General features: G+C 41.9%; 1 protein-coding gene across 3 annotated transcripts in view; it reads left to right on the top strand.

Annotated features, from left to right (window-relative positions):
• The window catches only part of PLEKHM3 (pleckstrin homology domain containing M3), a 79,811-nt gene extending 58,842 nt beyond the window's left edge, over positions 1-20,969 (top strand). For all 3 annotated transcript variants that reach the window (XM_083628858.1, XM_083628856.1, XM_083628857.1), the window contains 4 exons: positions 5,242-5,399; positions 15,046-17,078; positions 17,414-17,692; positions 17,944-20,969. In XM_083628858.1, the coding sequence (XP_083484984.1) occupies positions 5,242-5,399; positions 15,046-15,223 (336 nt within the window). In that variant the 3' untranslated portion in view covers positions 15,224-17,078; positions 17,414-17,692; positions 17,944-20,969. The remainder of the gene's footprint in view (positions 1-5,241; positions 5,400-15,045; positions 17,079-17,413; positions 17,693-17,943) is intronic.
• The last annotated feature ends 2,720 nt before the right edge of the window (positions 20,970-23,689 follow it).

The raw sequence follows: 23,689 nt of genomic DNA, 5'->3' as shown, positions 1-23,689 counted from the left end.
AGATCAAGGAATTAAATCCCCCTAGAGGGGTAACAAGGATACTACATTACAAAAATGGCTGGAGTGTCTAAATTCCAAGCAGAATTGGACAGAGCACTGGTTCTCTTGGGAAACTTACAAGATGAGTACGATGCTTTGTCTACAGAGGTATCGCTATTACACTGGACAGTAAACAACAGCTTGGAGTCTGATAAGGATTTGAAACAGGAAGCCTATTCAACTGAACAAATAAATGAAACCGAAAGCGTAGACACGATGGAGCAATATGTTCTTTTTGAAGAAAACGAAGGAGGAGATGGAGGTTTGCAGGAGTCAAAGGAGAGCTACAATATGAGGCCTGACATGATGATAAAAAAGGACAATAAAAACTGGATGCGGAAAGCCTGGTTTGATTGGGAATTTGGAAAATGGAGAGATCCTCTTTTGAGGAGATCTGAAGACCTGAGGATTATAAATTTGTTGAAGGTGGAAGCTGGAGCTGTGGGGACATTTGGATTTGAAAGAAATTTGAAACAAGAGTTGGAATACCCCATAGGCTTTGCTTTTGCTTTTAAGTATGGAGGACTGGCTAGAAGCAACACCGATTCTGTTGGGCCGGAGCCCCTCCGAGACCTGGGGTTTAACATCAAGGTCTATCAAAGAGACCGGCAGAAAGGAACTGAGAGAGACATAAGGGCCTCGGACCTGAGATCTCCAGGCTAAATAAATAATATAAAGACTGATGGATATTGGTTGGGGACTGGAACCGGGAGAAGGGTGGGTGGAGGTTGGGAATCCAAAGGGTACATAAGGATAATTTGCATTGCTTTGTTTGTTTTATATTTTGTTAGTGGTAAGGAAATTGGGTAAACCGTGGAAGGGAAATTTTGGTCGACCTTAGGAAAAAGGTTTAAGAATAAATTAATGAGGTATAAGTATTGATGTGTAATTTTAATAAGGTGAAATTGGTTTTTTTTTCTTTTTTTAAATTAAGTGAAAATAAGGCTGTTAAAAATAAATGGAGGAAATGGAAAAAAGAAGTAAAGTAAAATAACAGTATGTTAGAATAAATGTTTAAGTGAAGGTGAAGAAATAAGTTAAATAAGTTAAGGACTTGCTGAATTGACAATTTAAATTGGAATACAAGAAGGGGAGGTGTGAGGAGGTCTGAGAAATAAGGTTGAGGAAAATAAGTATCAGAAACTGTATGTGTTTTTTCTATTTTTCTGTTTAGTTTCGAATATGTTTTTTTGGTGTTGTCTTTATTTTGTTTATTTTTTTGTTTTTGTTTGTTGTGTGTTTTTTTGAAAATACCAATAAATATTTAATAAAAAAAAAAAAACAGATGGAAAACAATTTCCACCTAAATCATAAAATCTAAAACTAAGAATACAGCTTTAATATCAATTACAATTTAAAATGACAAAGATAAAAAATAAAAGCAATTTAAAAAACAAAAACGGAGCCCTCTCCGCCCGGATGGAAGGAGGCAGGCAAGGCCCTTCAGGTGATATCATGAGGGACAGCCAGCCTAGCACTCAAAACATTAGTTCACTGGACAGGGTGATTTGGATTAAACTCTCAGCTCTGCCATGAAATTCCTTGGGTAGTTTTGAGCTACCGCCATATCTCTTGACTTTGCCTCCCCCTAACTCAGAGAAGAGTTGTCAAATGCAGGCCAGTTCAAACACGATGGAATCAATGTGTAAAGTTCACGGAAAGTGGTTCTGTATGGTGTTGACTCCACCCAAGATTTGAAAGCTGCTCTCCACATGGATTGTCCCATGAGAGAAAGAGGGAAGGAGACACCTTCCCTCCACAGAGAGTACTGCTCTTCAGAACTGCACACATTCCTGCTGGCCTGCTGGTGCTGGCCTGGAGACTTTCCCATGCTGCTGAGTTCCTTTCACACAACATGGTCCCATGTGGAGCTGCCACAACATGGAGACACTTCCCTGCTATAAAACTTTAGTTGGCCGTGTTTAACAATGCTAAGCATTTAGCATACTCTGAATATATTGTTGAGGCCGGTCATGATGAACAAAGCCAGTGGCTTAGTAAGTTAATTTGGGGTGCATTTCTGCCCAGTTATTTGGGGGAGTGGGTGGGAAACCTCATTGGCATAGAACAGTAACAATGGACAGTGTTGCCACCACATTCAGAAAATATAGGCACAATATTTGCTTGCTGAGTCAATGTTTCCCTACTCCTCCCCTGCGAAGTTCTCACCATGTATTGATTTAGCTCTCTAGTTGTACTTTGACTATGTTAGGCGTATGCCTAATACATTGTGAAGATACGGAGATAACATTCTTTGTATAGTACAGCTTTCAATGAGACTTCCTTAAGGCCTTTTCTATAGAAGCTATTTGTACTCATTTCCCCAGTGCGTTATTTTTGTAAACAGCAACTTTGGCTGTTAAGTGTTCCCTCTTCTCTGCAGGCATTAAATAAATGGAACAGCAAACTACAGCACACCATGGTGACCAGTAGGCAAGGAAATCCCATACTGTACTGAAAAGGGTACAGAATTGTGCAAAACACCTTTGTTAAACATTACTAAAGCATTCTTACAATGTAAAACATACATTACATTGCAAGATAATATAAAACATACATTCAAGATTGTATTGCAGGTTATTATATATATATTCATAATAATAAAACTATTTAGCAGTGCAATCCTAAGGATGCTTGCGTACAAGGAAGCCCCGCTACAGCGTACAATCATTAACTCAAAGCTCTGCTAATGCGGTTGTATTTCAGGTTTTTTGTTTTATATATTTCTATCACTCCCTGCTATGCAAATCTTCCAGGAAGTAATAAACCGCATGCTTGCCATTCCCCAAACACACATAGGTAAAATGATCAACCGTACAACTCTCATCATCAACAGACTTGCTTTGAAAACAAACCAAAAAAACCTCAAAGCCCTCTGTTGCTAGATATAGTCTGACTACCTAGTCTGCCTTACAAATCGAAGGTCACATTATCCATCTTTCAGACTCTCAAAACAAAAAAATCACAAAGTCAAAAAGCCTCCAAATCAGGCATCCCCAACCTGCAGCACTCCAGATGTTTTGGCCCACAACTCCCATGAGCCCTAGCTAACAGGAGGGATGGTGGGAATTGTAGTCCAAAACATCTGGAGGGCCGAAGGTTGGGGGTGCCGGCTCCAAATCCTGTCTTCCTGAATTCTAGAAACCACCTGTTAAACACATTAATGCAGCTGAACCACGTCAGCACGACTGTTTTGTATGTTCAAAGCATGTTCCAGCTTTGCAGTGCATTATCCTGTCCACATCTGCAACTATGTAAGTCATGGCACAGTCCTTCTCTACTCAGTGGTTTGCAACTGGATGGCACTGCATTTCTTTTTAGGTACCAGCAAGTAGCCTCTGACTAGAGACAATTGGCTGCAAGGGTACAAGTGCTGTCTGCAAAAAATTCTGCTCTGGCCAGAATTTTCATAAATTGCTTGTCAGCCGGTCTCTGCCTCCCAGCCAGTAGCATGCAACCTTACCCACCAAGTTCCTCAAGATGCCTCACGGGAAGTGATTCATAAATGAATAGATAAATAATATATCTTAACCCCCCCCTTTCTACTCCTAACATGGACACACACTTATCTTTGCTGATAAACATCCTTTCCAGACTAATCCAGATCCTGCAAAACCTCCAGTACTGGTTTCTTAGTAAAGCATGGAGATTGTCCACTTCTGTGTACATCAATTTGCGTGTTATTATTTTAAGAACTTATTATTGCAGCCTATTGGCTGTACGGTAAGACTGATACTGAATTATTTAATGCTGGATATATTACTGATCCTGGTGCATCATTCGCGTTTCCTCCGTTCCGGCCTGCATTTCTTTGTTTACATTAATCTGCAAGTGTATATGCTCTGTCACTAACATATCTGCTGCTCCTTGCGTTTCCTCATATTTGTTGGACATCATTTCCCCTTAACCAGTTTAGACTTTTGACTCTTATTACCAAAATTAATTAAGGAAGAGATTTTTTAAAAGTTGCTTATAGTACTGACTTTGACCGTCTATTATAATAGAGCAGTATCAGATCCCTGGCCTTGAACCTCACCTTCCCGTAGTGACCTTTGTGAATTGTTTAAGGTCCAGAGTGAGGCCATCATTCTATAGCAGGACACAATAAAAGCATCACCTTTCCGTGCAGTACAAACAGATGTCGAGTCCGCATGGCTAGCAATAACATTTCAGCTTCCTGCTACCACAGATGTTCTTACAAGAACGAGGGCTTTTCAGCATTTCCATCCCGTGGCAGCGACCCAAGCCATCCCATGAACTTCCTTTCCTGCCTACATTTTTCCATTTAGTGTATGTGCTGCAGTTTAGGCCTGCAGAAATACATTTAGAATAAGAAATACATTTAGCATAAGTGAGGTGAGCATTCTTACGGAATCTGCATTTACTTATTTTGCTTTAAGATTTGAGTCTTGCGGCACCTTAAAGACGAACAGTTTTATTACAGTGTTAAGTTTTTGTGGACTACAGTACATAATATTACCCTGAGTAGCAGAATACACACACACACAAAAGGTTCGGGAGGAGATTGAGGATAGTGAGGGCAGAGGTAAATGGAACCCAATAAATACAGACACGGTGGTAATTACGTAATTACCAGTAATCATTACTAAAACAGTTGTTTGGCATTGGTAATTGGATACTCAACATTTTGAGTAAACAGAAAGCAAAAAGACTGCTAGTACTGAGTCACGTGGTGGAGGGAACCGGCACATTTAAGCGAATATTCAAATGTGGATTTTCACATACTAGGGCCATTGCATGCCTCTTAAATTATTGAAATATATATATATAGAGAGAGAGAGAGAGAGAGGATAGTATCTCCTCACACCATAGTTCGGTGTGAAATCAGGCTCTCACCCTTCTCTTCCATTGTTATCAGTTGAGTAAAACAATAGAAGAAAAACACTAGTAAAATAAAAACAGACAAGCATTGTAAGGAAATGAATTAAACAATCTAACTTTACCCATCTCCAAACAGGTGTAAAATTACCTTTTAATGTTCTGTTACCTTGTTGCCATAGGTGGGTTTCATTTGGCATTCTTCAGCCTGAATTGCATGATTCACCCCATCCTGCAGCAAGCCCTTCACTGTTTAATCAACTCTGAATTGTGTTTTATTTTGGTAATGAGACACACGTATAATGTCCAGTCATTTCTGTTGCTGATTCTTGGTGATGGGGTCTCTTTTCTGTTGCTTTACAGGTTATTGAAGGGAAGCTGGCCCCTTTCCTTGGGAAGGTAATCAAATTTGCCACTTCCCATGTGTACAACTGCAGCCTTTGTAGTCAAAAGGGATTCATTTGCGAGATTTGTAACAACGGCGAGATCCTGTACCCCTTTGAGGACATTTCTACAAGCAGGTAAAGGATGGTGATTTCATGTGTTGCTTTGCATGTGTGTACATTTACTATGGTACAGTAATGATGAGAGGGCTGAGGCAAACATGAGCAAGAATTCAGCTTACCTCCTTTCTATGTGGAAACCTTTTATGAAGGCCAAACGAGACACAACATTAAATGCATCTTCATACCAATGGAGGAATTTCCTCTCAGTGCAAATAGCAGCTTCAAAGGAGTGGTTTTCATGTGGACTACAATTAAGCTCCCTCTCACCATCACCACCAGTAATCACCCACCGCAGCTGCTACTTGCATTTGTAGCCAGCACAAGTGGAAAGTGTGCACATTCATGGGGTATGTACCGTCATGCTTTGGTCTGCTTCACCACATGTGCATGCACCAGGGAACTGGAGTTCAGCACCGCTCCCTGCAGTGTGTAAATGCAAAGGACTAGACGTGTGTAGTTACGGCAGGCACAACAGTGTACATAACACACAAATGGGCCTTAAGGGGACTTGTGAACTCAAGAGGACTTTCACAATCTGACCATTAAAATTCCTTAAGACATTTATTTCTAAGCAGTTCAGAATGTAAATGCAAGTCTGATATTTTAGAGGCCCTAGGCAAGGTAAAGTTAATGGGACCTGCCTATCCCGAGCTGACAAGTTTCAAGAATATTTAGCTTTTCTGGGGGTCACTATCCAGACTGTCTCTTCCCTTCTCATGGCCCCCTGGACGTACGGGAAGCCTGAGGATAGGAGAAAAGGAGACAGGCACTTGACGCTTGTCTTTCATTAGCCCGTAAGTAATTGTGCATTGGCAACTGAGCGCATCATCTTGCTTCATATTGGACTCGGGGATTGTTAGATAAAGGAGCTGACCAGGCTGCATGTTGGGGCTGATTCATACATGCATGCTTATCCCTTAATCTGACTGCATATCATGCCTGTGTCATTCAGGCACAGATTAAACATCTATGTCACCCCAGTTGAGTTTTTCAACGGAGTGTCCAGGAGTGAGTCATAAATAACTAAGTTTTGTATATTCATGATGTTGATCCTCCCTTGGGCATTGTTGGCAGTTTGTGAGATGGCCAGGATTACTTTGCTGGCATAATTTGTTGAGAGTTGTTTTTCTTCCCAGTTGGGAGAAGAGTTCCGTGCCAGTGCAGCCCAAGGCCACCTTTTACTGGGATTTTTGACTGGCACCTCTTTTACTGCTAATATTTGCCCCACCTTTCCCTGATTTTGCTTCAGTACCTTGTTTTTAGTATGAGGTCCAAGCCCTGAACGTATATTAAATGAGGTGTGCAGCACAACTGCGCAAACACTGATTAGGAAAGGAAAGAGAACACTTGCAAAACAGTAATTTCTGGGACGGAAAGTTGTGAATGAAAAAGAATTAAGGAGAACTAAGATCATGGCTATATAAGGCAAAGATTTCTGCAAGAGACTCCTGAGGATAATGAAAGGGGCAAAATACTTGATGTAAGAAGGTTTCCCAGTGCAATGCATGTAGTTTCTCTGCAGAATGATTTGATTACTCTGTTTGCTGTGCATTAAAATCACAGGGTAAATGCCTTAGAATTCTGAAATCTTAAATGCCCTGAGAGAATTTGCAGTACATCTCAGATCAGTAATATCTGGGTGTAATGACTTCTGTTGGTGCTTATTACACTGGCAGCCAGTAATATATATGTGTACACATTCAATACAAAAAACAGATTTAATGACACTGATATAACCACATCATTTTCAAAATAATATTTAGTATTGCTGTACCAGTGAAGTCGTGGTTCAGTAACAAAAGTGAATTAGTTTGATCAGTTAATTTTTATTTTGGCAATTAGTTTGAACATTATCTGTCTGCATATTGGATAATGTTCTTTTGTTGGGGCACTGTGTTGATAGAAAGCAGGTTGCCCATTAACAGATGTAATAGCCTATTTCTTTTTAACATAGGATTCATTCGTAAGATTGCCACATAGGCAATGCTTTGAATTTAGGTTTGTTAAAAGAAATCAAGTGGGCTGCCTTTTAATTCCAAGACAGGTCTTGGCAACCCCAGTCATTGCAGATTCATATGTTTCACTCTGAATTAAATTATAACCCTCTTTGTCCATTATATATATTTTTTTTTGGGGGGGGGAGGTGGGGTGTTTCAACTTGGTATGAGTCAGGGGCTTATGTGCTCCTGCCCCCGCCCCAAAGAAAAACCCCACAAATATTTCAATATATTGAGATTTCTGTTGGTAGGGTTGCATTCCCTTATTTAGGTAATCATTGCCTTAAATGTTTGCCCCATTTAACTAGGATTCTGATGTTCTGTTCTAGTTCTTATATTACTCTCTGCCTTGGGATGTTCATAGGCCTCTGTACCCTGAGCCCCTGCTAGGATAGCAGAGTTACGAACAAGTTGGACCCTGGCGCCTGATTCCGCATTTCCACTTTTGAATAGGCAAGGAACAAAAGTGAATTAGTTTGATCAGTAATATCAAACAGTGATATTCCCCTTGCTGGTAGTTCTCCTGAAAGGTTTATACCTGTATCAGCAAACACATGCCCTGGCGTTGAATTTCAGAGGAGTGGCCTTGTTAGTCCGTTGCAGCAAAAAACAATGCATAGCCTTTGAATTGGAGTAGGTGCCCAAAACAGATTGAGAAGGTTGAGTCCCGTCAACCAAACATTATTCCTGGGTGGGAAAACCTTAGGTTTTGTTTTAACTAAGGAGTTTTCCCATTTTTTTCGGTAAGAAGGACAGGGTAATTTAATCTGGCATGTTCAGCAAGTTCTGCTAACACCTCCACCCCCTCCCACAACCATCTAAGAGGGATATATAACACTTACAGTTTTGTAGATCCACGAATTAGTTTTCTAAAGCTTTGTCCCTAAATGGAGATGAAAATAAATATTAACCCATGTGCATTGTGATGAACTTACTGTTGTCCTAATGTCTTTGTTTCTGCTCCTTCACTTGCATGTGTTCAGCTTCACTAAATCTAAACAAAATGAATGCCTCTTGCGTTTTAAATGAGTGCAAAACTGGACTTTTAATAAATCTTGAGCCTCTGTTAGAGTGGTATAAAAAACCCCCCAACAATAAATTGCCTTAATAAGAAGCTGTTTGTACTGTGTGAAAGAGTTTCCCTGCATTCACAGCATTCTTGAATGACTAGGAATTGAAGTGTGTTTGCACCTTGCTTTGCATATATTTTCCCTTTGCCTTTTTGCCTTGACCTTTCCGCTTGACAAAGAAGAAAGCAAAGCGATGAGTCTCAGGTGCCCCTGCCAAGACCTGCCAGAGGGTCAGCACTGGATGACGACCATCCTGATATAATGGCATCCTCACAGGGGCCTTGTGGAGAGAACAAGTTCTGGTAGAAAAGTAGTTTTTCTGTGGGTCCATTTCCAGATGTGATTTCTCAAGGCCTGTCTCTTACTGAGACAGATAAATCTCAGGGCAGAAGGACACCCCCCCCCCCCCCGCTTTTAAAGAGCTGGAGTTTCCATTTGCATGGAGGCTGTTTGCTCAGCATTCATTTTTTGTCAATCCTTGAGCAAACAGAGCAAATACCTGGATAATGCACTCATCTGGCTTTGAATGCACATATATTACATACCCTTTTCTTGCTAATCGGTGTGACACATTCCTTTGTTGGCTAAATGGTTCCAAAACAAACACAATCATTTCAGTTAATTAGCAGGGTTTTGTGGGCTGTGCCTGGCAAGCTCCTTACATCCTGTCCGACAATACACAACTTCCAAGTCTGCTGTCTTAGCACTGTTGTAGAATGCTCAAATAATTCGATCTCTTTTTTTCTTGCTTGGTTTTACATTGCTTAAGCTAACGTATTCCCCTTCCTTGGATTTCCTGGGTGTCGGGTTTTGGAATGAAAACTAAAAATAGAAGAATAGTAAAGTGCAAGTGGAAATGTTGTAATAGTTGGGTCTTCTGATTTTTTCCTGTCAGCTCCAGCAATTAGTTTTTAAGTAGACATGGAAATTGACTTAAACCTGCTGGAAACAGTGTTCTCAGGAAAGCTTTACTTTCCAGGGGGCAGAGTGTCAGGTGGTAGTTACTCACTGGGGTGGTGGAATAGCACTGCACATGCTTGAAGATACTGCATTGTGAATTTTTTGCAGCTTTCGGATACAAGCTCTTGTCGCTGAGATCTCCTTCACCTTTTACTGCAAGGATTCAAAAAAATGAGTTCTTCCTTGCAAAGTAAAATGCTGATAAATGTTTAGTATGGCGAAATTCCAAGTTCTGCTACCTTTCAGTGCTGCGAAACATTTTGTTGTTGGATCATTGTTGATCTGGTTTCTCAGATCAACTTCAGGGATAGGGGTCTCAAACTGGTATTCCACACAGACAACCAAGACCCAGTGCCTTTCTTCCTCTACCACCAACGCAGCCCATCTGCTGAAGGAATGGCTTGCTTTACCCAGAGGTGTCCTCTAGAAAGCATTAGAAGACCCACTGGCTGGTGCATCACCCAGTCAGGTGGAATCAGTGCAGTTCCACTTGGCCTTGCAAAGCCTTTACCCCAGGATATCCTCTTCGGCCCACCCTAAACAACCTGACTCCCATTGAGAAGAACCTGCTGGGCTGAATTTCTGCTCTTCCCCTTCCTTCACAGAACCCTCTGCCTCTAGAACTTGACCATTTGCTTTTCTAGATGACACTGGTTACCTCTGTCCCATCTGCGTGCTAGTAGCCATTCTGAGAACTGACTTTTGCCTGCTGTAGATCATACCACTTGCCTTTGACCCCCACCGGCCGAGAACTTTCTCACTCCTGACCCTGGCTATCACTTGTCGGATCTTAGCAAACCTTGATACATGGACCTAAGGACAACTGTGAGCATGCAGGGTCGCTGTGCATAGCTGCCTCCCACTTTTGAGCCTATATACACATGTACTGTCTATGTGCCCATAAACTCTGCACAAGCGTTAAGCCCCACATGCTGTTGCATGCAATGGGTCATAGGAAAACTAATTTTTCAGTATTACTTTTTTTAAAAAAAACAGCAACACAAGAACAACCCTTCTGTACAATCATGACTCCAGCCTATGCAGAAAATGAAATAACTTGCTCAAGCATCTCACTGACTACCATACTAATGAATCATCTTGCTTTTAAAAAAAAAAGTGTTATTGTGTTATATGTTTCAGGGCATGCAAACAAGTATAATCTTCTGCACTTCAGAGCTGAAATTATCTTGTGGCTTCTAGGAAAGAATGCTAGAAGGGAGGAAGTTGGTTAAGGATGGGGCTGGCTGGGACACAAGTTTAAGGAGAAATATGTGCCTCCGCTATCAGTTTCCAGCACCTCCACCCACCATTTCACCCACCCCAAATCTCCCGTGTTAAGAATGGCTGCCCTACAGGAGCCTGATCATTTAAAATGCAAAAACCTTCACGGAGATTCAGAGGTGTTTCAGGCACTGGCGCTATGTGCATAATCTAGGCAATGAGCCATACGATTGCACTCCTACAGCAGCTGTGACCATAGGAAGCCGAACATGAAAAGTGGACTTTCCCCCTCTGGGACTGCTGCAGGCAAAACGGAAGACATGAATGAGTCCACGGTTGCTTGTTTTTAAGGTCTCATCTTTTTGTCATCTTCAAAGCAACAAATGTCTTCTCCACAATGTCATTGTATTTGTGCTCAAAAGGATCTGAGAAAAGGAGAATAAAGGCTTAGTAATAATGAGACTGTTTTGTAAATAAGTGCCATAAAAGGAACACCCTCTTTCCCAACACAGGTGCTTCTCATTGCCCTCAGATGTTAGAGAAGTGGGTGACGCAGCACCGAGCTGTGGCCTTGGCCAGATAAGAAGCAGGTGTTTGATCGCTTGATTGAAATGCTGAGCGGTCTTGCAGCCACAGCCAGGAGATACACCTTTGTAATTTTCCATGGAAGTTAGAGTAGGTTGCAGCTGGGAAAGATTTCAGCTTTTAAGTTTTGCAGGTTCATCTCAGCTTCATGATTCCTTCTCTCCTTAAGCCGTATAGTGAATTGTGCAATACAAAATTAACAGAGTGCTTAAGTGCCATATTTCGCTTTCACTTGTCAGTCCCTTGGGGAGACTGCAGTTGACTTCACGCATTCCGTTTGTGTATCAGGTCCTCTACCACATGTGCAGGTGGTCCTAACTGGGCTGGCAGGGCTAGCCAGGACTCACTCTGGTCCACCCCAGTACCGGCAGCTCCTCCTCATTCATCTCACCATCACCCACAACTTCCACTCTATTCTCTTCCTCTTTGGGCCCAATCTGGAAGTGGGGCGGAAGATAGTAGCTGCAGTCTCTTCTTCCTTACCCAATGCGATGGCATGAGTGGCTGCGGGGAGCGGGGCGGGCTTCTCTACCATTGGGAGCAGGTAAGTAATGTAAATGGCAGCACCAGCAGCAGCAGCAACAACATATCCTCTACCTCATTGCTGCCACTGGGTCTGAAGAAGAAGCAAGCAGAAGTGGCAAGGAAGAAGGAGCTGTCCATGTTTGCAAGAAGAGCAGGAAGTAGAACCATTTCCATTGTCCAGCAGCAATTTGTATGTGTCAGGAGAATCTGGTTTATGGTGGGCCCTTGCCGGGGCATGGACCTGGGCAGATGCCCAGTGATGCCAACCCATGGTGCTCGGCCTGACATCAATGATGTTTTAAATGTTACGTGTGACTATGTCAAATTTTCACCTGCAAATGCGTATAAGAGCCTTGACTGACTGCAGCTAACTGACGAGTGTACATTTGGTAGCAAACCTAGGTTTGCCACTTTTGGAAGGTGTGAAATAATCCTAATAGGAAAGAGAAATAGGACTCGTGAAATGCTGGTTGGCAGTGGGTATTCAGGAACACACATTAAAATCCTGTAGAAATGGGGAAATGTGTGGAGCTTGTGGGCTTCATTCCTTGGATATTTGCTTCATTGAGATCCTTGTGTCTTAGCAAGTTTTCATCAGAAACTGTTCAGAGGTGTTCCTGGCTTTTCTACACAACCACAACACTGAAAACCACCTCCTTCTCCTGAAAATAAAGCTATGGTAATTAGATGCTTGTGGAAGTTGCTGCCACCAGTTTCACTGCAAGGCGGATTCATGGACCCTCTGGCCAATTCGTTGATTTGGATTTCTTCTGTTCACTGTCTCAGCAATTAAGATGTCTGAGCAATTGAAGTGTTACTTCCCAGTCAGAATAGCTCCTGGCAAACAGAGCACAGCAGATCCAATGGATTTTCACAATGCACTTGACTCAAATTTTCAACCTAAGTTATCACCGTTGCCATATATTACTGGAATAGAATTGGGCAAACCAGCAAAAAATTATTTTTTTAAAAAAAATGGTCTGGATTGGCCTTGTGGAACTTCCAGCCCACAAAAGAAACTACCTGCTTTTTATTAGGAACCTCACGTTTCCCTCCATCTTCCTGATCTTAAGAAACTTCTGGGTCACACGAGTACCTGAAAACTGCATGGGAAATTTGCCGTTTGAGTGCTAACATTGTGGGAAGGAAACAATCGTATTCTCTCCAATCTCTCTGTCACTGTTCTCTCTACCATCAGCTCACCCTTAACACTTTGTCCCACAACCCATACCTGAAAATCTGTACTAGGTAACAAGTGTTTAGCCTCTAAGAAAGATTTTCAAAAGGCTTAATCCAAATTATTGTGTAACATAGAAGATGGTGATAACTTAGTATAGATCCTATTAGTAAAAATACTAATGAAAAGCCTGGCCAGATAGAAAAGTCTTGATCTTGTATGTTTGTTTGCTGTTATTTACTGCTGGTTGTGCAGCCAAAATTTTATGCTGATGTTACTGGAGGTTACTTTTGGCAATTTTAATGAATTGCACATGCTTGGTGTAAATGTGTTTTTATTATAATGCATTTTTACTTTGGTCTATGATCTTAAATAGGTTTTAAGTCATGGAGAGACCTTTTTTGTGTAAGAAGCAAGTAACAAGTTCTGCTAATGCTGATAATTGATCTGGGACCCAAAGCTCAGCAGCGGAGGCATCAGGCAGGGAGCCCTAGGAAGAGCTACTTGGGACCCCGCCAGAGAGAGGTGCCTCTCCTCAGTAGGCATCCTTCTAACTTGTGTTGCCAGAGTTATCCAGAGAAAGACTTCTAATGACCACAGACTTAAAGAGGGCAAGTTAATGAGGAGCTGCTTTAAAATTACGGGATTCAATCTGGTAATGGAATTCAGCCATGTACTGAGCTGAAATGTCCATGTGGTGTTGAAAGACAGACCCATGTACAACACAGAGCAAAGGTTTGATCTGGATTTTAGCAGGGCATGGGTCACAGTGACCAGGCTGTCTTTGTCCAGGAGGGATTCTCTGTTTGCACTTTTCTGTTTCTGCATGCAGCAGTTATCACAGGAAATATGAGTTTTCCTGCAAAAGCTTATGCGGCAGTGATTCAGTTAGTCCCTAATGAAGGCCACAATTGTATGCATGTTGGGAACCAAATCCCATTAAGCAGTAGGAGTTGTTTCTGAGCAAACAATCTATGAATGGGATTAGGGTGCTATACGCTAATGCAACTACTGTTCTGGAATGACTGGGTATATTAAGGGTTAATTTGATAGTGAGAAAACAACAATTGGACCTGTAGTGGTTAAAATGAAGAAGCTGATTTATGGAAGGCTTTGGGAGCTAGAAGCATAAGTGCTGGTGGGATTTTAAGCAAAGCCCATGAAGAGTGTCATTCATGCCTGCTTTTCCCTGTCCTCCTGCTTGTAATCATCTGTTCCCTTTTATCAAGGAACAAGTTGATTATTGATCATACAGAAGTTTTGGGTGGTGGGTGGGGTTTTTTGTGTGCTTTGCAACTTTTTCAAATGGTTTGAATGATGTATTTGCTCTTAATTTTGAAATCATCAATCTTCTCTTGCCCCTCCCCGCCCCCTGATTTAATGCATCTGGGTAGCAACGGCAGGTGTGTTTCACTCTTCCATAATCCTGCAGGCGTCCATTTCGACAGAAATTCCTGATAAGCGTTTACATTCTCCAGTTGACTGAGAAGAGTGATCAAAAGAGGGAAAAGGGAGAGGCCATGAATGAATGCAAAATGACACTCTCATCAATCATTGGTCTCCAGCGTTTCCCAAGGAATTGTAAATCACTAACGAAAGGGGAATTAGCTTGATAAAGTCAGCATTAGTGTCAGATGTGGATGATTTAAAATTTCTAAAGGCACAACTGTTTTCTTTGGCTGTCATCTTGGCTCCCACTTGGGTTGCCTGCATGTGCTCCAATCCAGTAAAGAATGGATAACATGCTTAAGTAATTAAGCTTGTAAAATCTTCCAGAGATTTTGAGATTAAAGCAAATACTAACAGCTGCAACCTTGCATCCGGTCAGGCTGCTTAAATCCCAGTGACTTCATTAACTGCACATAGCATTGTGCCCTAACTGCCTCGCTAAACCACTGCCATAGTATAACTCAGTGTTCCAACACTACAAGACAGCTTCTCACTGGACTCAACAATGTCTGAGAACCCTCTGAGCGTTTCTCGGTGTGGCTGGCTTTCAGAGGTCAGAATACAGCCAGCACAGGAACAGTCTTATCACAGAACTTCTTTCCTCTGCATAGTGGGGTGGGGAAGAGAAGCTAGGAACCTACATATTAATATACAAATACCTGATTTTGTTTTCACAGATGTGACAGCTGTGGTGCTGTCTTCCATTCAGAGTGCAAGGTGAAGTCGGTGCCATGCCCCAGGTGTGTGCGAAGGGAGCTTCAGATGAAGCAGAAGTCTTTCTGGAGAAGACTCAACATGGATGAAAGCCTGGAAGAGGCCTGCAACATGTTTGAACTGTCCTATCAGAACACTTGACTCCAAGGAGGAAGCTGGCAACCTGCAGAGATCCCTTTCCTACTGTAGAATGAATGCTTACAAGGCAACGTTCCACTGCCAGGCAGAATCCTTTCCTGCAGAAAGATTGGCTAATATTCACCTTTTCGGTTATTGAATAGCAAGGGTCAATGTTGCTAAGAAGGTTGAAGGCAGAACGCATTCATGAAGTCTAGGTCAACCAGGTGGTCTAAAGCCAAATGTAGTTTACTTGAAATATTTCCTATTCTCTTTGCATTTATTGTTAGAAATAGAAATATTGTGTGCATTATTTATTATTATGTTTCCAAGTGAACTATTTTGCAGAAGTAGCAAAGGTGGCACTGGAACTTAAGGGCCCCAAAGTACTTTGCACAGGGGGCCTATGAGATGTATTTGTGGAGTCTTTTCCAGCTTAGAAGGATGTTTTAGTAAACCGTCCTTAAGACTACATTCCTCTCCCACCTCTCAGAAAGTAAACTCAATTATAGATCCACATCTAGATGACTAGAATAGCAATCCTTGTATGCTATATGAACCAAGTGCTAAATGCTGTTTAGTTCCTGCGTTACTGTTCTTGACTACTGGAACAGCAGCTCATGGTTGTAGAACATGCACAGCTTTACATCTGCACAACATTCCAATCTCCTACTAAGTCAACAATGCAAATCCCTGTGATTTTTCTCACATGTAGCACGATTAAACACCAAAATGCATCTATTTTGATGTTAAACAATGTACACACTGCTTTGCTGCTGCTTTGGAAGTTGACCACTTTTTCTAAGTACCTTTCTCCACCTTCTTACACTTTGAAATGGTAAGCTGAGGGTTTCGCAGGGCCGGGGTCTGCTTCGTCTCTCTCTCTGCTGCTGTATGCTTTTGGCGGCACTTCATATGGGGACTCTGAATAGCAGCCTGAGCAATTGCTGGGGACAAATGCTTCAGCGCAGTGAGGAGGAGGCACATCTTGGAACACCTTGGCTGAGAAATTGGGACTTGTGCAGTTTCTAATTCTGCATAAGGAAGTGCATGTACAGAACACGGCACATGGTGGCTGCAGATTGTCAGGTGTGCATCCACACTCACTGTGCACACAGCACTGCATACTGTGAATAGCGATGCACTTTCCATGTGTCTTATGATAGAGATTGGAACGTGCTTCCTTGTCTTTTGCCTGAGGATTTGCCATGGGATCCTAGTAGAACATAACATTTTGCCCACTTATTCATCTGTCTTTGGAGTGAGGCCCATTAATCCTCCCTGTTCTGTGTATCTGGTATTTAAAGATATGTCAAATGAAGTTTGCGAATGCTGCGTTTATTTTGCCCTTATCCAGACCAGTCTTGTGCACCTAGATTCACCTACTGGTAGCTTATGTAAGCTTTGGAGAATTCCAGCCTTCATTCTTATTGAGTCTGTACATTGAAGGCAGGGAGTCATAAAAAGGTAGCAGAATTTACTGGCACTCATAAATGTTTCCTCTGAGCCTGATTTTGTTTCTTTGTTTTTAGCCACTTTGAGGCTGTGTTCAGAGGTTTATGGTTTATCATTTGAGCAACATGCTTAGGAGAATCTCAGGCTCATGTGCTTCCTACTCAAGGAAGAGATTGGAAGCTGTTGCTTCCCCTTTTGGATAACTGCAGTTTGGCCTTTGTTGGTTTGAACGATGGTTTAGTGAAACAAGCCAACTTCACATCTTGGTTGATGCTGCCGACCTGTTTCAGTAAACCAGTTAAGCTTAACCATAGTTTAGGGTTTGGGCGTAAACACTAAACTGAGATTAATCAAAGATAGAGCCTGAGGCTTCCCTGGGCGTGTTCCTGTAGCAAACCGCAGTGAACCTTAGGTTATTACAGTGGTGCCCCCGCAAGACGAATGCCTCGCAAGACGAAAAACCCGCTAGACGAAAGAGTTTTCCGTTTTTCGATGCACTTCGCAAGACGAATTTCCCTATGGGCTTGCTTCGCAAGACGATTTTTTTCGCTCTCCCCCCCTTTTTTCTAAGCCGCTAAGCCGCTAATAGCCTTTTAGCCGCTAAGCCGCTAAGCCTTTAATAGCCACTAAGCCGCTAAACCGCTAATAGCGCTAATCCGCTAAGCCGCTAATAGGGTTGCTTCGCAAGACGAAAAAACCGCTAGACGAAGAGACTCGCAGAACGGATTATTTTCGTCTTGCGAGGCACCACTGTATTAGGTCCAAATGCTCAGTCTCTGAGATCTTTTATTATTCAGTGCAGTTAGTTTCTCCATATTTCCTGTTCTTCCTCCAGTGCATATATATTGATGCAAATGTGGTTACTAATTTGTAGGAAGTGCATTGTTCTGTGAAAATAATGCATAGCTGTATTTATACCAACCTGTTAATGCATCCTTCCCTGTGGTACTCTCCGGGTATTTTAGACTACAGGTCCCATCAGGCTCAGTGGTCAGGTGTTTTGGGAGTTCTAGTCTGAAACATCTGGAGAGTACAGTGGTGCCTCGCAAGACGAAAATAATCCGTTCCGCGAGTCTCTTCGTCTAGCGGTTTTTTCGTCTTGCGAAGCAACCCTCTTAGCGGATTAGCGCTATTAGTGGTTTAGCGGCTTTCGCAAATCGAAAACATCTTGCGAAGCAAGCCCATAGGGAAATTCGTCTTGCGAAGCACATCGAAAAACGGAAAACCCTTTCGTCTAGCGGGTTTTTCGTCTTGTGAGGCATTCGTCTTGCGGGGCACCACTGTACTAGGTTAATCCAGTATCTTATAGATTTCAGATTTAAGGCAACAAATATATTTAAAATGGAGGATACTGAGTAAACCAAACCTTAACGTGCCTTTTAAACAGGAAATTAAAAACTTCTGTCTGAAACGGGAATTTTATAAATGAGAGGTTTGGGAAGAAATAGCAGGGGTAGGGATATAGAGTTTTTCTATAGCTAAAAGCTTTAGAGAAAAGAATGGCAGGATCTTACAGCTGCTGTCCACATTACTTTTCTGGAAGTCACCCCTGCATCTGCATATGTGCACATGTACAAACATGTTATCCTGTGAAACGTGCTCCAGGACACACCTGTAAAATGGTGTCCATTAGTAATGTTTTTACTCATTTACTTAAGAGCTCTGCAAATGTATTCAGATACAGGTGTGATACGTGAGAATTGTCCCCTGCTTTGAAATATGTAACCTGAGAATCTACCGTAACATGAGAAGGGGGGGGGCACACCTGAAAACAATATAATGTTGAAAGGAAAGGAAGGAAATAGCAGCCATTTGTAGAAGGAAATAGCACACACCAGGTAACTTCTTGACTGTGGCACTGTCAGCAGCTCCAAAGGCTCTAACCTAACATTGAAGTGCCAACTGTTGATGCCACTTGGAAAGACTAACCGAAGTGAATAGGCGTGCCTCATATTTCACACTGCCTATGGCTTGTTACTGATAGTAGTGGTCTTTCTTTGGTGGACTTTTATGCTGGAGGTGTCCTGTCCACATGGCAGAGAGCAGAATTTTGTTTCTTGTGTTTGCAGCACAATACCATGGGATGCCTCTTCTTTCCCTTGGAAGCTGGGAGCTGAGCAGCAGTCTCCACTGTCACATGGGTTGCAATGGCAGAATAGAATAGGGCAGCGAGGGATGCTTGAGCACTTAATATAAAAAGGTGCACCACAAATCTGCTGTTCTTAAATTCCTGCTTTGTCAGCAGGAACTTTCAGAATATGTAGCCATGTGTTTCCCAAGCCATAGACAGTTGCTCTTCTTTCTGAGTCTCTGCATGAGAAAGAGAAAGTGCCAAGTCGTGTTTATTGAGTTTCAGTGTTGAGCCCCATTGACTTCCATGCTATGAGAGAAAGGAGTTATTTCAAATTACTGGTTTCCTTAAAATACATTCTAACAGCCTTTAGGAAACATCTCTTCCTACTTTTTATGTAAACTTTTTATTTATTTATTTTTTCTTTTACTTAGAGTAGCTATGAGCCAATTTGAGACATGGGCAAATTATTGGCTCACAGAAAAGAGGGTAATTTTGAAGCCAATGTCAACCCCTATGAAAAACAAGTCAACATCTTTGGTAGCTTGAGCACAATGCTGAATCCCGCCCAGGGTATTTGAAATTAGCTAGTTACTCTTAAGAAAAGAAGGGCATTAGATTGCATGGGTAGATGCAGGATATCATGGATTTACAAAATAGGTGTTTTTAAAAACAATCAGGTGACTAACCCTGAATATGACCATTTCTGTATGGATTTAATTATCAGTGTACAGTATTTCATCATTATTTGAGTCAGTTGAATTGCAGTAAATATCAACAAAACTTTAAAGGTGTGCTGGTAACACTGATAATTGAATAGCAATGATTTCTAAAATTGTTGCGATGTACAAAAAATGTCATTATCTAAAGCAGGAGGGAGCAGCCCGTGGCCCTCAGACATCCATGATTTGGGGTGATGTAGTCCAGTAACATTTGTACGGTTGCTCCCCTCACTATCTAAAGCAGGGGTAAGCAACATTCATGTCATGTCTTGATTAACACTTATAAATGGTAACCAAATGTTAAAAAAAGAAATCAATTGAATTCTCTCCCTTTTCCTGTCCTGCAAGTTGCTGCTTGCCCCTCTGATGAATGCTCCGAATTCATCCAGCTTTTTGCTGATATGAAGCTGTTAATCAGTTTATATTTAGCTCAGCAGCATTTTCGCTAACACAATTCCCCACCCTACTCTATAACACATTGGGTAGTTTTTTTTGTTTTTGAAAACCTTAAGTCCACATGATCCATGTCACTATTCCACACAGTCAGTGAATTTCTCTGTGTCTTAGAATAATAAAGCTGCTTTTACTCTAGAGGCATTGCATTTATAGATTGTTAGTATTATTTAACTTTATTTGATCTTAGTATGTATGTGAATTATCCAGTTAAATGGGTTGTTGGCTAATCCAGCCCAAATAGCTAAATAATTTGGTCTGCTAGCAGCCAACGATTAACTGAATAGTCAATAAAAGCAGAGAATCAGCAAATGGAATGGATGTATCTAATTAACTTAACCTCACATGCTATAATAATTCATTGGTTGGTCAGATTGGCAGTCCAAATCTTCTAATAAAAGTGATTTCATTTGCTTTGGAAGAAATAAGCTGCTCTAAAATTGTGCCCTGTTAAAACAACCCAGTATGAGGAGAAGCTGTACTGAAATGTACTTTTGTAGTGTTTGAGGGATCTAAGTCCATCCCCTGCTCTAACCTTTACTTAACATTCAGCCATTTTACCTACAAACCTGGAAAATGCAAACCTTTTTCTCCCCAGTTTGAGTGAGGGAAATACAACATAGCATTATTTTATAGCTGGTAATCAAAACCAGACAATTGCTTGTTTATTTCTGGAGACAGTTTGCTATTTTTAATTTTACTTTGTTGTAAGTGTGTTAAACCTGTTTTTTTTTTAAAAAACTGCAATGGAGCCAACACCTTTGTCGTTTACATGTATTGTTTTGTATTGTTATGTTTTAAATTATTTGCTATCACGTCAGTGTGCTTAATTTATGAATAATACATGTTATATTATTAGTTCCACTCAAATGAGTTAGATTATGTGTTGATAATGTATCTGGGTTTGATCTCTTACACTGCATTCCTAACCTCCTCTAGTGTGAGGCAGATCCCTTGAGTTCAAAGGCACTTGTTCCCAGGTAAACCTAAGTGGTCCATAACACATTGCTGAGGGCGACTGACCCCTACTGTACAAAAGGCAACACTCAATAAACAGTTCAATATAAAATGGGTATCTTCACAATAGTCGTTATTGAAACCATTTAAAGTGCAAGGTGCTTCTTAAACAGCGAGCATGAAGTTTAGCTCTTCGAAGTCCCGTTGACTTTAATGAGCGAGATTATAGCGCCTGCTTAGCTTTCCCAATGAAGTCAGTGGGGTTTCAACGTGCTTTAACTTTGGGCTGGATCATGCATACCATCATGGACAGGGTGGTGCCATTTTGACTTATCCTCAGGCTACAAAATGTCTTGGGCTGCCTCTGCTCCTCTTGTCAGTTCAGCTAATTGCAACCAATGGCTGGACTCATTTTTGCTTTCCCTCCTGTGGCCATTCCCCCGTGTGGAATGAATAAATGCATTGTCGACAATCTAGAAATTCAGTAGATTGTGATACAAATGCATTGGCCTCGCCCATCAGCCAGAGAAGAAGCAGATGCAGAGAACTTGCTTTTCATTCCCCTCTACCAGAAAAAAACACACCAAAACTTGGTCCCACAACTGCCAGTTGCTTGGGGTTTGGAGAGCAGGATGCGACTACACTCTGGCTCCATCCAATAGCTAATGGAGGCTGCACACAGCAAGAACATCCATTGTCGAGAGAAGCAGAAGCTACTCTAATGCTTTCCCCCATCCTTTTTCACTGTTAAGACAACAGTTAGCTTATACCTGAAGGAGCGTTTCCACCCCCATCGTTCTGCCCGGACCCTGAGGTCCTCCTCCGAGGGCCTTCTGGCGGTTCCCTCACTGTAGTGAAGCTACAGGGAACCAGGCAGAGGGCCTTCTCGGTAGTGGTGCCCGCCCTGTGGAACTCCCTCCCATCAGAGATATAAAAGGAAATAAACAACTATCTGACTTTTAGAAGACATCTGAAGGCAGCCCTGTTTAGGGAAGTTTTGAATGTTTGGTGTTTTATCGTGTTTTTAATATTCTGTTGGGAGCCGCCCTGAGTGGCTGTGGAAACCCAGCCAGATGGGCAGGGTGTAAATAAATTATTATTAATATATCGAGGAAGACCATCAGTCCTTCATGTCTACAATGAATTGCAGCAAGTCTCCAGATGCTCTTTCTGTGAGAATCTGTTCACAGGCCTTCCTATATGGTGTCTGTAGGCAAGTGTTATCTCTTTTCGTTGCTGCACAATGCTTAGACACTTTATCAGTCTTTATTAATAAAAAGCATTGGGGTTTCCTTTTCCTGGCATCTAGTTGATCCACCACTTGACCGTGGAAGAGGTGGATTTATAGGCTTCTTAATGTCAGGTTTCACTTTGGGAATGATTAGCAAGAGACCTGGTGAATGGCAGAGAAGAGGGGCAGCTGACATTGAAATAGTTGTTTTTGCAGTTTGTTCATAGGCAACCCAAGTTGGTACTCAGTACAGTTAAAAATTCCTACCACCTGATGAGTGTTGATTGAGCCTACTGTGAAAGTAAGTCCTGGTTTTGTTCTGGTTCCTAATAAAAATCCCATTACAGTTGGCATTAAACGAATCCATTGTTTGCAGCAGCTGAGGTTTTTCAGAGGCTTAAAGGATTTGCCAAATGTCCAGTTTTGCACTGACTGGTCTGGGAGGGAGAAATGCACTTCTTCCTGCAGAGCCACAGTGCCACAGATGTGAGTTCTTGCCATGGATTATTCCACTGGCATCTAACCTGTCTCTCCCAAGCCTTTTCACGGGGGAAGGTTTTCCATGGAAGTACAACTTACAGATGCTGTGCATTCAAACTATGCGGGCAAAACCCATTGCAAGAAACAAGAACCATGGCTCAAGGAATCTCTCCAATGCGAGCCTGAACACATGGGCAGAGCTGCATATTGTTGCTCTCCATTCCCAGTGCTGCTGTAACTGAGAGGTGACTATTCTGGTACCCTCCCAGATCTGGGAGCTGCCATACCACAATATCTAGAGAGGACCAGGGTAAGACATCCTTTTGCTTTAACTAAGTGGACAAAATTAAGGCACAAAGCAGAGCGGTGTGTGCAGCCAGAAAGTACAGAAATGGGGGGCTTGTTGTTCTCCATAACATGGAGAAGAGGAGACGGCCTGCCACTGTCGAGAAAAGATCAGACTTGCCCTGCAGAATGGCACGGATTGGTTGTCTCTGCACAACCTCTTGAGTGTGAGTGGACCAGAAAAGCCCTGAACCACACGATCATTGAAATCTGCGGCAACCTTGCTTCAGATCCGACCACTGTATGTAGCAAATAATGACTGCAAGGGTAAAGCCAGGGCCCTGGCCTTATGGAACTTCCTCCTTCAGAGAGGCCTCCCAAAATGCTGATTTTGCATGTTTTTTAAAAAAACACATTTTAAAGTTACTGTTTAGACAGGTGGTTCAAGAATAGCTGTATATTTTAGAGCCGACTGTTTACAAGGAAGGCAAAAAGACTTGCAATTTTTAAAATAATGTTAAGACACCTGCCCTTTGCCACGAGAGGGAAAGATAGCGTATTAAAAATAATTCAGTATTTCACACGCTGTACCTTAGCCAGCATTGAGAGAATACTTCTCAACAAGGAAACAAGCCTCTCTGAAAAGCAACCTGTTCATAGAAGAACAACAAAAAAGCCATGTGCGATACTCATGGGATGAGTACTCTTCGCTTGCTGTACCTGGGCCTTTGTTGCAACTCTTTGCTTCTCATCTTCATAACAAGAATTAGGCTTGGAGAAACATTTTTGAGCAGGCGTAACTGATTTGTCAGAACTTCTCCATACGTGTAATTAAC

This window comes from Podarcis filfolensis (assembly GCF_964270895.1).
Source record: "Podarcis filfolensis genome assembly, chromosome: 1".
Lineage (NCBI taxonomy): Eukaryota > Metazoa > Chordata > Lepidosauria > Squamata > Lacertidae > Podarcis > Podarcis filfolensis.
This window is presented reverse-complemented; position numbering and strand designations above follow the sequence as displayed.